Genomic DNA, 16,432 nt, shown 5'->3' with positions numbered 1-16,432 from the left:
ATTTTTACCTGGATGTTTTGTTTTGACAGTGGTGATCATGAGGATTATATAAATCTATGAAGAGAGAATTATTTTATAATTGGATTGCTAAACAGAGTCTTGGCATTGCATCTAAAGTTTATTTATATTCTATATTGAAATTAAGTATTGTTATATCTGTTTTTTGTTCTTCAATGAGTATTCCAGAAATCTAATAAATTCCAATTGCTTTATAGAATTTTCACTGAGTATTAATTCGAAAAATATATCCAGTCAAGAATTTCTTCACCTCTTACCCACTTGAAGATAATGATAGAATGCAATAAAATTTCAAAATTCTCAAATTAAAAATAATTTCATGAAAAAATGCTTTTAGTGAGTGAGTTAAAGTTGTTATGGGCAAAATAATTTATACAATTCAATAGAAACTAGTATAAAAGCATTTCAATAAAAAACAGAAAACTCGAGTTCAAATAGTACCTATATTTTTCATACAAGTTTAATCAATCATTCATGTCATGAACAGTTTCTATAAATAGTGACTTCAGAAAGTAATTTACGCATCGGCTGATAAATTGGTTGCAATTTTGAAAGTTACAGTACAACTGTAATGTCAAAATTTTTCATATACTAAATGGATTCTTCGAATTTTATTTCTGTCTTATTATGATATGGCTCTTCCATTCACTAAGCTACACTATTTAAATTTATCAACCAGTTTTCTCTGTTTTCTTCACCAGTTTAGACACCACAGTTGAAATGATCCATAACAGTTATTTGATAAGAATTTTGCAAGCAGGTTGGTATCCAGAGTCCATCAGTAATGCAACAATTTTTGAAGAGCCTTTGGTGAAAAGGAATATGCATATTTTAATGATCTTCAATGGGATCTTTCATGGGCAACTCTTGAAGAATAGATATCTCTTCATTGGATTTCCTTGAAATGAGATAGCATTTCATTATATTTTCACGTTATATAATCTGAATTTCAATTTATGAAATCATGACTGTATACGTCCCTTCGTAATTTCGAAAATTCAGGATCTTTCGGATACAAAAATGATGAAAATAATTCAAACTGGTTATTTCTATGATGAACCATAGCAATTTTTAGTGATATTTTTGTAACCAGAAATAAAGCCGCGACTAGACGTTCATGGCTTACTTCGATGAGAATAATTCCTGAATGGACTGTATAATATATCTCGAATATTTATGGCCAGTTTGAGAGGAATAATAATAATAACAATTTATTCACCAAAGTATGTGTCTTTGAATTCAATAGCAAACTATCAATATTAGGTTGGACAGACAGAATTGAATTTGACTACGGATTCGTCATCAGTGAGTTTAACCTCTCTTTCTGGTTTAAAATTCGAAGACCGAGACGATAAAATATAGTGTCCTCACATGGGGAACGAAAGGACTTGTAGTTTTTGAGTTTCTCATGGTATCATATAATGATGCAATGCAAGATTGCAATTGAATAGCTCATTGAATCGCTCAATCAAAATGATAAAATTTATTATTATTCTTGCAGACACTTTTACCTGATAGACACTTATGAGAATAATCCTGTATATTTTCATACTAATAAAGTTGCATGTAAGTAATACACATAATAAAAAACTTTTGCGCTTTTGTTTATCGAACGTCTCAAATATCGATATCAAAAACCACTATGCTTGCCTCTATGATTTCATTATTCTCAGTGAAAAAAACATTTTGAGGAAAGATGTTATTTATTTGTTTTCAGACGTCCCATATGGTTTGGTCAAGAAGGCTTCGAAAGAATTGCCAGATTACTTGGTTCTGGGCCAGGTTGGGTTCCCTCTTGCAAAAATAATTGGAGAAGCGTTCATACCAAGAAGGATTTTAGCTGAAATTCCCCAAATTTCAAAGAACGCTATAATTGCTTTGAAACAGTTCAAACAAACAATGAGGGATGATTTTTTGCTGGAAAAATTCGAATACGACAACCACTTCTTAACCTTCGAGGTGAAGTAGAAGACGAACTTTTTTCTCGAATTCTTTTCAACAATTATTAAATTATTTGCTGATGAGTGTGGTACTACGTTTTGTCGTCTTTCACTTCTAAAAAAAACACACAATATGTTATTTTCTGTCTGGTAGCATTATTAGCTCCAGGGAAGTGCATGCGCAACGTAAACTGCATATTAAAAGCTGCTCTCTTTTAATAATTGGGATTGCCTGCCTCTTTCAGAGCGCTTTTAAAAAGGAAATATCCGCTAAACGAGTCTTTCGGGGAAGTTGAGTGATTTGAAATTTAGATTTTTTTTAGGAGACCTAATGGTCTATTGTGCCTCCTATCAGAGCTATTCTCTCCATAACGTGATCTACAGCTCGCCCTCCAGTTTCAGAGTTCGGATGAACTCCAATATCTGGAGTGGCTTCAAGGAGGATAATTCTTTACTTTAGTTTCGTGTCCGAGACAGGTTTTTCGTTGGCTAGCGATGGCGAGGCATTACGTCACCAGGTGATCCGGAGTTTCTTCCTTCTCCCCACAGAATCTGCACACGTCGTTTTCTGTTAGACCCATTCTCATGAGGTGTTTCCTAAGGCGACAATGCCCTGTGAGGAATCCAGTGAGGAGATGAAGAATATTCTTACTAATATCCGGTTACTTCTTGGATCTTGTAGATTCAAAGTTTCGAAGAAACTTTTTCGGAGGGATCCACACCAGAAAGATTCCGCCAGAGTTCTTCTCTTTCGGTTACCTCCTTTTCCTGAAACTCTTTCTTGCTGGTGCATTTGTCTACACCACAGAAAGGTTCTTGGCCAATGAAAGGAGTTTGTGCTCCTTTTCTGGCAAGTGTGTTGGCCTCCTCATTCGCTCTGATTCCCGAGTGGCCGGGAACCTAGAATAAAAAGACCCTGTTATTCTTTCCCATTTCATTGAGTTTTCTATGACACTCCAATTCCATCTAAGAATCGACGGTATGAGAGCTCAGTGCTTTAATTGCAGCTTGACTATCGGAATGTATCGCTATGTCACATTTCCGATAGTTTATTGCTATATTGATTTCTACACATCTTTCTATTGCAAGTATCTCTGCCTGAAAGACACTTAAACAATGGCCTCGCGATATTGAGCATTTGGATCCAGGACCGAATATTCCAGCTCCAGTCTCCGTCGTGGTGTCGGAACCATCTGTATACCATTTGATGGTATTCTTTTCAAGAACTGGGATTGTGGACTCCTTTTCCCAATCCTCTTTTCTACTAAGTATCGTAATGAATGTTTTTTCAATGATAATTTTCTTTATCATCCCATCACTGTGAAGGTTCGCTGATGGTATACAATTAGTCAACAAGGACCAGGCTCTCTTATTCCTAATTCCCTCATTGCCGGTACCTTTCCTAGATAGTCTTAGAGTGGCCTCATAGGCCATCCTCTCTATCAATATATGAAGAGGTGTGAGATCTATGATGATCTCCAATGCCGTAATTGGGCACGTTCTTATAGCTCCAGTGATGCAAACACAGGCTGACCTTTGTATTGTATCAAGGGCTTTCCTCGTGCTGGTCTGATTTGCTCTAGCATGTCAGACTATTGCCCCATAAGTTATTATCGGTCTCACAATCGTGAAGTACATCCATCGCAGTATTTTTGGGTTACATCCCCAACTCTTACCAGCTGAACGTCTGAACGCCAACAAGGCCTTTGTTGCTTTGTTAGCCGTAACCTCAATGTGTTTTCTCCTCAGAAGTTTGCTGTCTAGTGTTATTCCCAGATATTTGACTTCTGATTTCCACTCTATGATATTTCTGTTTAGAGAGAGAGATTTCATAGCTGAAAGTTTACTTTTCCAAGTGAATGAGATTAATGTGATCTTGGATGGGTTAATGTTTAGCCCCACTGACAAGCACCATTTTTCAATTATACTAAGGCCCTCCTGCATTAAGTCGCACAAGGTGCTCTCGAATTTTCCTTTATCAAGACTATATCATCTGCATAGCCTATACAGTCGAAGTGTAAGTCTATGGAGTAATCCATCCACTACTAGGCTCCACAGAAGGGGATATATTACTCCTCCTTGAGGTATTCCGCGAGTGGCTTTTACAGAGGTGGTTTGATTACCTACCCACCTTTGACTCAGCTATTATCGTCTTCAGCATCTCATACATTCATTTTGTAATTTTTTTATTCACTTCTAGCCTTTCAAGTGCTTCTCTGACCGACACATGTGTTGTGTTATCAAAGGCCCCAGGTATGTCTAGAAAGGCATACATTGCGATCTCCTTGTTATTCAAAGTACTCTGAAGGCATGATGACATTTATGAAGTAGATTATTCTGCATATTCTCCGTTCTTATGTAGTTATTTACCATTTTCTCCATCGTTTTCAGCATAATTGATGTTAGGTAAATGGGTCTGAAAAATCGGGGACCACACCCTATTTTTGGTATGGAGGTTACTTTAGCCCTCCTCCATATCTTAGGTATTTGACCCAGTGCTATACTGCTTTTTGTTATCTTCAGGAGATGCGGAAGAATCCATTCCTTTCTGTAGGAGTACTGGAAATATTCCATCTACTCCTGGTGATTTATATGGTTGGAAGGTGTTTATTGACCATTCCAGCCATTGTCTTGTAAAATTTTTTTTTAGCAATATTCCAATCCTCCTTGCAGGGATTTTTGGTTTGAGTTGTATTTCAGCGTTTATTATGGGTTCAGTACCTGGGGAGTGTGTTTTCAGAAGAAGAACCGATCGTTTCTCTTCTCCCTCCGTGTATGACCCGTCTGGCTTTCTAAGCGACATTGTGGGGTTGTTTCCCCCCCTTTGCCATGACTTTTGTAATCTGGCTGCTGTTAAAAGTGATCTCCTCCTAAAAAACTCGAAAATTGAGTTTTTTAGCCTTCCTTATCTCCTTATTGTACAGAGAAAGCTTTTCAGTGTACCCCTGCCAATTATCGTCCCTTTTGGCTCCATTGAAGTGCCGACAAACCTCTGCTCTGAGGGTTGACAGGTTCTTGTTCCATCAAGGTGCCTCCTTGCTTGTTTGAACTTTCGAAAGTCGACAACTTGAGTGAAAGGCCGTACTTACTTGTTCGACTTTTTGTTCCAGATCGTGGTGCGTGGTTTTGCCCCATAGTTTTCGATCTGTTCTAAATCATCCTTCAGATGGACCTTACACAGGGTCCTGCAATAATGCGTTAGGCTTCCATACCTGCCAAACCAGACGTTTTAGGAATTAAGATGAAAAGCATTCCCTTTGTACTTTCAATTCTGCATCTCTGGAAATTATTTTCTGATGAATAGAGTGTTCCCATAAAATTATTCAACAAATGATTGATTTTTTAAATGGAATACCCCTTATAATTTTGCATATTTCAATACCTCTATCATGATGCAAAATATTAGGGATATTTTTCCAATGGTACGGATCTTATTCAGAAAAAACTACAAGATTTCGACGAAACAGTAGTTCGGTAAAAGCCCTTTACCGATTTCAGAAGCGATAGAAACATGCATTTGATCAGAATTTCTTTTCACTTAAGAATTTATCTGGTCATCGTTTGTAAATGATCAACCTCTCTTATACAGGGTGTCTGTTATCCATGTCCAAATATGAAGAATTTAAAATTGTTTTTTTCTCGAATTTTTCAAATGTGATATCCTGTATTTTTTTTCATTGTGATGTACACAGTTTAAAACCTTACATTTTTTCAGAAGTAACCAAAGGGCTATTTTTTCTCCTGCGTCCAGCAGGCATGAAAATTGAAATCAGAACGGAAAATTTTATTCAAATATTGGATATAAAAACAAACAGGCGTTGAAAAATACAAAAAAAATTGTGTTAATGATCTAAGAGATGTTCAAAGTGTCGCCCGCCTTCTCTGGAACACAAAGCGATCCGATCGTTGAACCCTCATCAGCATGGCTGGAGTAATGCTTCGGAAAGCAGTTACAATTCTTTCGCATATTGAAAGCTGTTGTTGGAACTTCATCATACACGATTCCCTTCATGTGTCCTCACAAAAAATAATCTATTTTGGTGAGATCCGGTGATCTAGCAGGCCATCTTGTCGGCCCGCCCCTACCAATCCATCTATTTGAAAACTGTTGGTCCAGTAATTCCCTCACAGGACGAGAACAATGGGCGGGTGCTCCATCATGCTGAAACCATATTTCATTTCGTATTTCCACTGCTAACATTCCGGGAAGAATGTTTTGAATGAAATTCAAATATGCAGCTCCATCTAAATTTCCTTCGAAAAAATGAGGGCCTATCACATAATTGCTGATTAGTACTCTCCAGACATTCAATGACCACCTCTGTTGATTGTCTATTTCCCTTATAGTTCTTGGATTTTTTACAGAGTAATAGTGAAAATTGTGCCTATTGACGGCCCCGGAATTGTGGAACGTTGCTTCATCACTGAATAAAACAAATTCAAGAAATGTAGAGTTCTGTTCAATTTGAAAACTTGCCCAGTTACAGAAATTCAGACGGTTTTCAAAATCACTATCTGTAAGCGCCTGGTGCATCTGAATGTGGTAGGCATGATATTTATTCTTTTTGAGGATTCTGTGAACTGAATTCAATGGTGAGGAATTTCAGTCACAAGGAACAGTTTTATAAAATTTATTCAATGGCAACGTTTCTGAGCATTTAGCTTCTTCATCAGGCTAAAAACAAAAACCAATTTATATACAACGGCATGGATCATACAATTGGTGTAGCAATAAAGATGAAAAATAGATAAAATGACGTGGTTATACAATAATAAATATGAAATATAAACTAGATGACAAAATAACAATGAATATAACTATAAAGCGAAACAACATTCACAAACAATTCACGCCAGGTCGGCCAAGGAAACAATAAGATTACAAGAAAAAGCGATCTCACCCTATGAATAACAGTTATAAATCATTCGAATACATCGAAATCATCAAATAAATGTTCATACAATAAAATGGCATTCTCAGGATAGCATTAAAAACACATCAAACAAGACGTATCAGTATAAACAAAAGCATCAGGCAAGACAGACTGCATTAAAATGTGTGAGACATGTATGTATGATGTATGTATGATCCATTCCGTTGTTTATAAATTGGTTTTTGTTTTTAGCCTGATGAAGGAGCTGAATGCTCAGAAACGTTGCCATTGAATAAACTGTATACAACTCAGAGCTGTGACGAGCACTGAAAAAAAGTGCTTGAGCACTAAGCACTAAGCACTCGAAAAAAAAGGGCTTCGAGCACCAAGCACTAAGCACCGATTTTCACAAAAGACTCGCGATTACTAAGCACTTTGTGAAAGTAATTCGAATTTTCGAGCACTAAGCATTAAACACTTTAGTAGGAACTGTTGAAAGTGATGTTTTTTAATCGGAATAAATGTTGTTCCTATAAACTTATTATGTAAGAATATGGACGGGTAAGAGAAGAAATACAACAGAACTTTATAGAAGCGAACTGATTCGAAATATTAAATTTTTGCGAATGAAAAAATGAGGTTATTGTTTTTCAAAGAAGCCAATACATACAAGATTATCGAAATAAAGAATAATCGGCAAAATGAAAGACAAGTTCAAATTCTTCAAATATGGATTTTGAATTTTTAACAAGTCAATTCTTATTTGTAGAAAAATGTTTGACTATATTCAAATGAAAGTAAAAATTGAATTGTCACAATAATGAATGATACTAGTTAACCAGCATATAGATTGAATATCAAATATGTAGCAGGAACCTGCATGGAAAGGACAAATGTGACGAGTTATTATTTTATACTTGAAAACTTATGACTATATATTGTTGAGCTGTCGTTCAGCTTTATTATTTCGTCATAATGTCTGTAATTTATTAATTTTGTGCCAGAGATTGTCAAAAACAATGAGGTTCGACCGAGGGTTCGACTCAGTGATGATGAATTCGTCCTGAAATTTGATTCTGTTCGTCCGGCCGTAAAAATGATAGTTCTCGGAGAAATATTTAAACTTGAAATTTTCGGGATATTATCGAATGTCTCTGTTTAGTTAGTCGAAATCCGACAAGTAATTCCGTAGTTATAGCCGTTCGAATATTTTTCTGATGATTTCGGAACTTTCAATTCAATCTAAATAAACTATTGCCTTCAGATGTTAAATAAAAATTTCAAGAGTCGTAGTGAATATGATGTGGATAGTTCAACCAGAAACATAAAAATTTCAAACAAAATATCATAAAAAAATTATCCACTATTTCCTTGATCACAAAACCGACGAGTTTGGCATAACCATTACTAGGCTTCGGATGAATATGCATTTGCATAACTGCATATTCCAATGTTCATTTCAGTTGAAGTTCATATTTTAATCTTTTTAGGTTTTGAATGCATATTTCCAAGATAAAATTTGTTTTTAAACAAGAACAAATCTAATAGAACCGTACTTTTGGCAAATCCCAAACAGCTCTTATGACTTTTTATGACCTACCCAACCCGCAAATAATGAAGTATTCAGACGAAATATTCATCCCAAATAATGACATTAACAACATCTGGTAAGAAAGATGGTTAACCTGAATACAATTTCATCTCGAACCATCAAACATACTAATTTGAGTAATTAACAATATTATCAAAAATACTTATTGTCTAGCGGCAATTTGTTTGAATGTAACACCCTGTAGTTTCTTACATTTTTAGATTAATAGAAATGAGCTGTTTCCAAACATGTTTGGTATTTGCGGTCTAGCAGACAGAATATGAAAGAAGTTATTTCTTATTTTCATACATTTCTATTAATCTAAAACTGTAACAAACTACAGGGTGTAACATTCAAACCAATTGCTGCTGGACAATGATTATTTTTGATAATATTGTTACTTTAACTGATAGAGAATGTTTCGTGTTACTTAATGAGCTCACACAAAACTATTGTATTTTTGTCCACCCTGTACCAATTGGCATCAACATGTGATACATTTTTGGAATCAGGTCAGCTAGAGTGATCGGAAAATTGAGACGAATTGGGGTTGTTTCAGGATAATTTCTTAAAATGGTCTTTTTAACCAAAAATGAATTTGTTCCATTTTTTACGGACACAGTGTATATATAGATCATCAAATAAAATGATGTTTGAAAAATTTCCGAAAACGTATTTTTCTATTAGAATTTCAGATTCAATGTCGAAAGGTATCTCGTATCTAGTAACTCGACCAATCATGTTCAAAAAATTTTGTATTTGGTTATCTTTTATTGGGTATCTTGTACATTTTTGCCAACGATTGCATGCTTTGGCGGAAACAGGTATAGAGGTCGTGAAGAATAAAATCTCAAAATTTGACTATTTTCGTATCACGTTTTCCAATAGTCCATAAAACAAATATAGTATTTTTTACAATTACAGTTAGGTAAGTGACAGCAAAAATTTAAATGTTGATAATAAACATGTATAAGCAGGGCCATCGCTAGGGTAAGGCAGGGTAGGCGATGGCCTAGGGCAGCATTTCAAGATCATATTTGTAGAAAGTAAGAAATGAGATTTAAATCGAATACGAAAATATACAGACAAATTTAATCAACAATAGAAACCATCAAAGGTGCCGCATTATACACAACACTCATAAATATCCAGATGTCGTGTAAATCCCCTCACAGTACTGTTCACGAGTTATTGATGCTAAGAAACATAAACTGCTCGATAGTATTGCTTTATTAGGGTAGCCGGTGGATAATATTTTTCTTTACAATTCTTCAATCAGAATGCTGATTCCCCAGATGAATGCAAAATATACGAGAAACGTTTCCATTTCATCATTTTCATCTCATGCTTCCTAAGAAATAAATATATAAGAAGTTTATTTTATTTTGTACCACGTTCAATAATATAACAATATTTTTTGATCCTTCACTATGTGCAAAGTGAGAGTTATATTCTGAATTTTTCGATTTGCCTTTGGATTGAAGGTTGCAGCAGTAACCTACTTTGAAATCCTTAAATCCAAATCAGCATTCTGATAATAATAATGAAATGATGAAAATAAAAAATGATTATTATATTAATTTTTCGGCACTGGAAAGTACCTACGTTCGAAGCGTCGGATGATGAGATAGCCTTAATAGAAAAAAATCATATTCACTTATTTGATAATATAATGTTTCCAAAGAAATATGATCCGTGTTTCTTTCAGGTACATTTCCGGGGTGACAGGCAAATATTGGAGGGCGGCATTTTCAACTTTTTTTCAGAAATCGGAATTCCAAAAAGATTGTGTTGAATATTTCTTTTTAATTTCGAAGAATTTCAGACATGATTTTTTATAAAATTACCTAGTTTTGGGGGTGGCCGCATTCGAATTTGAAATAATGGTTCATCTGTATCATCCAATTGTTACCTACTACCATTTTAAAGATGAATAAACAAAATGTTCAAATGTTTTATGAAGTCGGAACTCAGCAGAAAAACCTGAAACTACAGAGCCTATTCTAGAGGGGCAGCAAATATTGAAGGAAGATATTTTCTACTTTTTCCGAGAAATCTAGGTACTGAATGTATTGAATAGATTTTTTTTACTTTCACTGTGATTTTTTTTCGGATTGATAACTTGATTTTTTGTTGCTGATCGAAAATTGGAATATTACTTCAAATTTTATAAATCAATTACCTATATTTTAAAATAAAGTTGACAAAGCCGTCAAACTCACTTTATAAAAGTATCTTGATACAAAATAAGATACTTTTTTGCAAAGGTATCTGAAGATATTTAAAAAAAAAATTCAAATAACTATCTGAAGATTCTTTTTCAGATACTTGATAAGGTACTTTGTCAGGTGTTAAAATGCTAGGTACAATTCTGAAATTTGTTTTCGGTAGTAGGCATAAGAGCGATATTAACGGAACTGAAATAGTTATCATTCGAACATTTGCAATAGATTCCATTTCCATATTTTTAACATCTTGAAAACATTACGGACCGTGACGTGCCTTTATAAGAAATCCTCCTTGCTTCCTTTTATAACTAGCAATTGGTTTTTAGCACAGTGTTATTGCCTCTGTTGAAGATCGGTTTTGTTTACGTAATACCAGCTGCTGAAATCAAGGGTAGATTTTTGTGACCTAATACGGGTTTACGAACAATTCATGTGAAAAACCAAATATATTCAAGAAATGGAATTTTTATCTGTCCCGTCCAAAAATGTCTATTGATTTCTTTAGTAGTTTATCAATTAATGATCTTTCCTGATAAAATTTGAATTAATAAGAAATAATTACACTCAATACATTATCCGTCCATAAAACCTTTTCAACTTATATAAAAACATCTTACCCCGAACTTGCAAGGGCGTCGACTTATATTTTTGCCGGGGCAGCAGAAATGCTAGAGCGTTTATTGAATATTATTATGAAATATGAAAGGTATTGGTAGCGAACTACATCTTTTTGATTCTTTACAATTTACGGCATGATTTGATGAAAACTTAGAAATATCGGCAAAAAAACTTATCGAATTCGATATATTTAATTCGTTTTTTTTTCCTCTTTGTTTCAAAAAATGGAAATAATGTACAACTTCGATCATTCATTCGAATGATCGAAAAGTCAATTTCTAAATAATTCGTTGAATATTATTTTCGGACAGATACTTCCATTTTTTGTTCTAGTTATTCATGTGTTCTTATTATTTTTACTTACCAATCCTAAAATGATTTTTATTTTTTGTATAAGTTTGAACTTGTTGGTTTTGTTTATATTCCTTCTATGATATTATTATTGAAATTTTACAAACAGTTGCCTTCAATTTTTCCATATTTCGGTAGAAGATCCCGATAAACCAAAATAATTTTTTTTGCATTCTGTTGGAGAAACAAACCTAGATTTTCATAATACGCATTAAATCATATGGTATCAGGAATCTAGTTCGTTATCCCCCCCTCATCAAAAAGACAATTCGTCAGTCATAAAAGACAATCGCTATAGTATACATGTATCGCCGCTTATATTTTTCTGCTTTCGTTTTCGCTTTTGCTTTACTATTGTAGTTTTCGCTGAAACTAGTGAAAGTGCTGTGCTGCTGTGCACAATAGGAATTCAACTCTGAGTTACTATAGACTTGAGGAAGAATCAAATCACCCTCTATCACCCTTGAATATTTGGAACTACACCATCCAGGTAAGACTTCTGATACCATCGCTTTTCAAATTACAGTCCATTTTATCTCTCAGCTTAAAAGCTATCGTTTTCGCCAACACATTCTACAGAGTTGACTGTAAGGGCGGCAAATTGGATGTTTGCCTAGTGCGGCAATTTGGCTAGCGACGGCCCTATGTATAAGGGTCGAAAAATTGAAAGTTAAAAAAGAATTCATTAGGATGGTGAATGTAAATTAATTTATTTGAATGAGATTTCGAGAAAAAAATCATTGAGAACTCTACTGGGTGTTAAAATGATAGAACTAATTGATAACTCATTCAAAAGTTAATATCGGGCTATTTCCACTGGTACACCCTATAATTCATTTTGTCATTCAGGAGACAACATCTCAAAGATACTATAATTTGCTACCTGATAAGATAATAAAATGCTATGCCATTTAGAATAAGCCCGATAATAACGTTTGAATGAGTCGTCAATTAATTGACTCGTTTTGAATGAATTCATTTATGTCGAAGTGATTAGTATCTTCCAAAGCCCCTTCGCTTTATAAAAAATCGAAATATTTCAAAAACGTTAAATTTTGATGGAACCAACTTAGGTCAATTTATTCCGTGCAATCTAAAAATTCAATGAATCGCTCCTAAGATCACAGTTCCTTCTGCGGAATCTTATAGGAAATTGATAGATACCTTCACTGAAAACGTTGCTGCTTTAAACAACCTTAAATTTCCAACTGACTCTTGGGATTTTATTTTAGTCATGATGATTATAAAACGCCTTGACAAGAATACGCTTACACGTTTTGAAATGGAGCATCAATCCACCGAAGTTCCAGCATTCAGTGAAGTAATTGATTTAATTAATAGACATTGTCTTGTTTTAGAAACGCTAGGATCTTCAACTTCGCCATCAATTAATGATGAACAAAATACAATGCGAAAATCTGCTTCATTTATACGTCCCGCTTCATCTCGTACTACTGCATTGTTTGTCAATAAATCGCCCGCCGCTACTTGTATTTTTTGCCAAGCAAATCATTCGCTCTATACTTGCTCTACGTTCGCTAATAAGCCTGTTTCTGATCGCTATCATTTTTGTAAAGTAAACAAGCTATGTTTCAATTGTTTAAGTTCCGCTCATGATTTACGATCTTGCAGATCCTGCCATACATGTAAAGTATGTAAGTCAAAATTTCATCACACGCTTCTCCATGACAACACTAAACTTCGCTCTGCTAATGCTTTAAGTTCTTCACCATCTGCAATATCCGCTATGTCAAATGGTCAAGAATCACTTCGATCGCAAACTAACTCAAATCGCCCTGATAATGATTCGACTTTCGTTGGTGCTGGAGTCATGGCACTTCCCAGTCATGTTCTTTTGTCTACTGCTTATGTTGATGTTTGTGATGGCCGCGGTGCTTATCAATCCCTTAGATGTTTAATGGATTCGGGTAGTATGACTTGTTTCATCACGGAAAAGGCAGTAAGACGTCTGAACTTGCGTAATGTTCCTAATTCTGTTGAGGTCAGAGGATTGGGATCCATGAATACTAAATTGAGTGGTGGATCAGTGTCACTATCATTGAAACCAGTAATGTCAAATAATCCGATTTTATTTACTGATGCTATAGTTATTGATAAAATTTGTGAAAATTTACCTGTACATCCAGTTTGTACTAATTCATGGAATCATATTCGTAATTTACCCCTAGCTGATCCATCATTTAATCGTCCCGGTGCCATAGATTTGCTCCTGGGAGCAGAAATCTTTTCTCGAATTATTTTGTCCGGCTGCATTACCGCTAATGATAATCAACCCGTGGCTATAAATACTGTATTCGGGTATATTTTACTTGGTAAAACCAATAATAGTTTTCCGCATCCTGTTTCATCTTTTTTCATAAATTCACTCGAAAATGTGCACGACTGTGACATACAAAAATTTTGGGAAGCGGAAACTGTCCCCGAGGTCGAACATTTTGGTCAGGAAGAAGTTGATTGTGAAAGACATTTTCTTGAAACGGTATCTCGCGCCGATGACGGAAAATTTGTTGTCTCTTTGCCTTTCTTTGAAAATTCAACGCCACAGTTCATGAATATGCGTGATTTCGCTTTATCTCGATTTTACTTTCTTGAACGTCGTCTATTGAAGAATCCGCAGTTGCATATACAATACAAAGAATTTATGATGGATTATCTTAAATCACACCATATGGAAGTTATTCCTGCCGATGAAATACGGTCGAATTCGTACTATTTAGTTCATCATTGCGTACTAAAACCTGAAAGCATCTCAACCAAATTGCGAGTTGTTTTTAACGGATCTTATAAATTTAACTCTCAAAAAACCCTTAACGATCATCTAATGACAGGTCCAAAATTGCAACCCGATATTTCCAAAATAATAACTAGTTTTCGTCTTTTTCCATTTGTTATATGCTGTGATATACGCCAAATGTATCGTATGATTTGGGTGGACTCTAGTCATTGTGATTTTCAGAGAATTCTCTTTCGCTTTTCACCGAATGATGAAGTACAAGACTTTCGTTTGAAAACCGTCACTTATGGACTACGATCGATCCCATATTTAGCACTTCGCGTTTTGCGCAAACTCGCAGAAGATGAAAGATCGAATCATCCACATGCCGCCGAAATTATTTCAAATAATTCCTATATCGATGATTTTATATTTAGTGCACCCACCATTGAAGACGCTCGCATACTGCGCGATGATTTAATTTCTCTGTTAGAGAAAGCTGGGTTTCTATTGCGTAAGTTTTGTAGTAATGAACCATCACTTCTGAATGATTTACCAGCATCGCATTTGTCTGTTGACTCACTATCATTCGACAATGGGTCACAACCATTTTCATTAAAAGTTTTGGGATTGAATTGGAATCCCAGCAGTGATTACGTTAGTTTTTTCTGCAAACCCATTGATGACTCATCATGTACGAAAAGGATTATGCTCTCTGAGTTAGCAAAAGTGTATGATCCCCTCGGATTTGTTGCACCTACGATTTTTCTCGCAAAAAACCTAATCCAACAACTTTGGATATCAAAAATTGATTGGGATGAACCGCCGCCCCCTGACATTATTCGTGTCTGGCAACAATATAAATCAGAACTACCGTTACTCTCTGAGTTGAAAATTCCACGCCTTATTATTCCAACTGAAATCTCCGGTTACGAGATCCATGGGTTTTGTGACGCTAGTGAGAAGGGATACGCATGCGTCATTTATTTAAGGGCGCTGAATGATTTTTCGATTTCTACCCATTTTTTATGTGCAAAATCTAAACTTGCGCCTTTAAAAAAGATAACTATTCCTCGCCTCGAACTTTGCGCTGCCGTCTTATTGAGCAAATTGATGAAATTTACTGTCAAAATTTTGGAACCAACCATACATATAAAGAAAGTGGTCTCTTGGTCAGATTCGCAAATCGTGCTTCATTGGCTAAACGGCGAATCTACTCGTTGGAAACCGTTCGTGGCCAATCGTGTTTTGTTTGTACAAGCAAATTTACCACAAGGTTCATGGTATTATATTAATACAGAAAATAATCCCGCATACATCGCTTCCCGAGGTGTACTACCTTCTCGTCTTCTCTCTGTAAGTTGGTGGTTTACCGGTCCACCACTGTTGCAAGAACGCGAGATATCAAGTTTTATTCCGACCTCTTCCTTTTCATATCCAGTGGAGGAGCAGCGTAAATTAGTTCTGTTAAGCGTCCCCAATGATGAAAATTTAGTTGACAATTTGCTAGAACGATTCTCGTCATTCAATACCTTGTTACGTGTTACAACGTATGTTTTGCGATTTATAAATAATGTAAGGAATCGGACCGTCAAATTTATTGATAGTCTGTCATCCAGTGAGATGTACTCCGCTCTTTTGTTGCTTGTCAAGTTCACCCAACATAAGTATTTTGCTCAGGAATATGAAGGCAAAAAGTTTTCGTTTCCTCTTCGAAAATTGCACGCATTCATTGATTCTGATGGTGTTTTACGAGTGGGAGGACGAATCAAACACGCTCATCTGCCACATGACGCGAAGTTTCCGATGCTCCTGCCGCGTCAGAGCCGCTTAACTTTTTTGATCATAGTTCATTACCATAAAATCTATTTGCATGCTGGGTGCCGCACCACCCAATACTTGATCTCACAAAAATTCTGGATTCTAGCTAGCAAACGCGCCATCAATTCAGTAATTTCAAAATGCGTTCGTTGCTGGAAAATTGCTCCTAAACCTTATCAACCCCCTATGGCTTCACTACCTGAAAATCGAGTTACGCAAGCTGAACCATTTCTTAATTCTGCAGTTGATTTCGGAGG

At 35.4% G+C, this 16,432-nt stretch overlaps 1 protein-coding gene across 2 annotated transcripts in view; it reads left to right on the top strand.

The window, feature by feature from the left end:
• Positions 1-16,432, top strand: part of LOC123678477 — a 357,292-nt gene that overhangs the window by 238,224 nt on the left and 102,636 nt on the right. Inside the window, exons 8-10 of one of the 2 annotated variants that reach the window (XM_045615515.1) lie at positions 1,520-1,584; positions 1,736-1,977; positions 10,132-10,325. In XM_045615515.1, coding sequence (XP_045471471.1) covers positions 1,520-1,584; positions 1,736-1,977; positions 10,132-10,218 — 394 coding nt within the window. In that variant the 3' untranslated portion in view covers positions 10,219-10,325. Of the gene's footprint in view, positions 1-1,519; positions 1,585-1,735; positions 1,978-10,131; positions 10,326-16,432 lie in introns of those variants that run through there. The other variant, XM_045615513.1, reaches the window with a different exon arrangement.

The sequence above is a fragment of the Harmonia axyridis genome, chromosome 4 (genome assembly GCF_914767665.1).
Source record: "Harmonia axyridis chromosome 4, icHarAxyr1.1, whole genome shotgun sequence".
In the NCBI taxonomy this organism is placed as follows: Eukaryota; Metazoa; Arthropoda; class Insecta; order Coleoptera; family Coccinellidae; genus Harmonia; species Harmonia axyridis.
The sequence above is the reverse complement of the archived record's forward strand: the minus strand, read 5'-3'. Positions and strand labels throughout refer to the sequence as shown.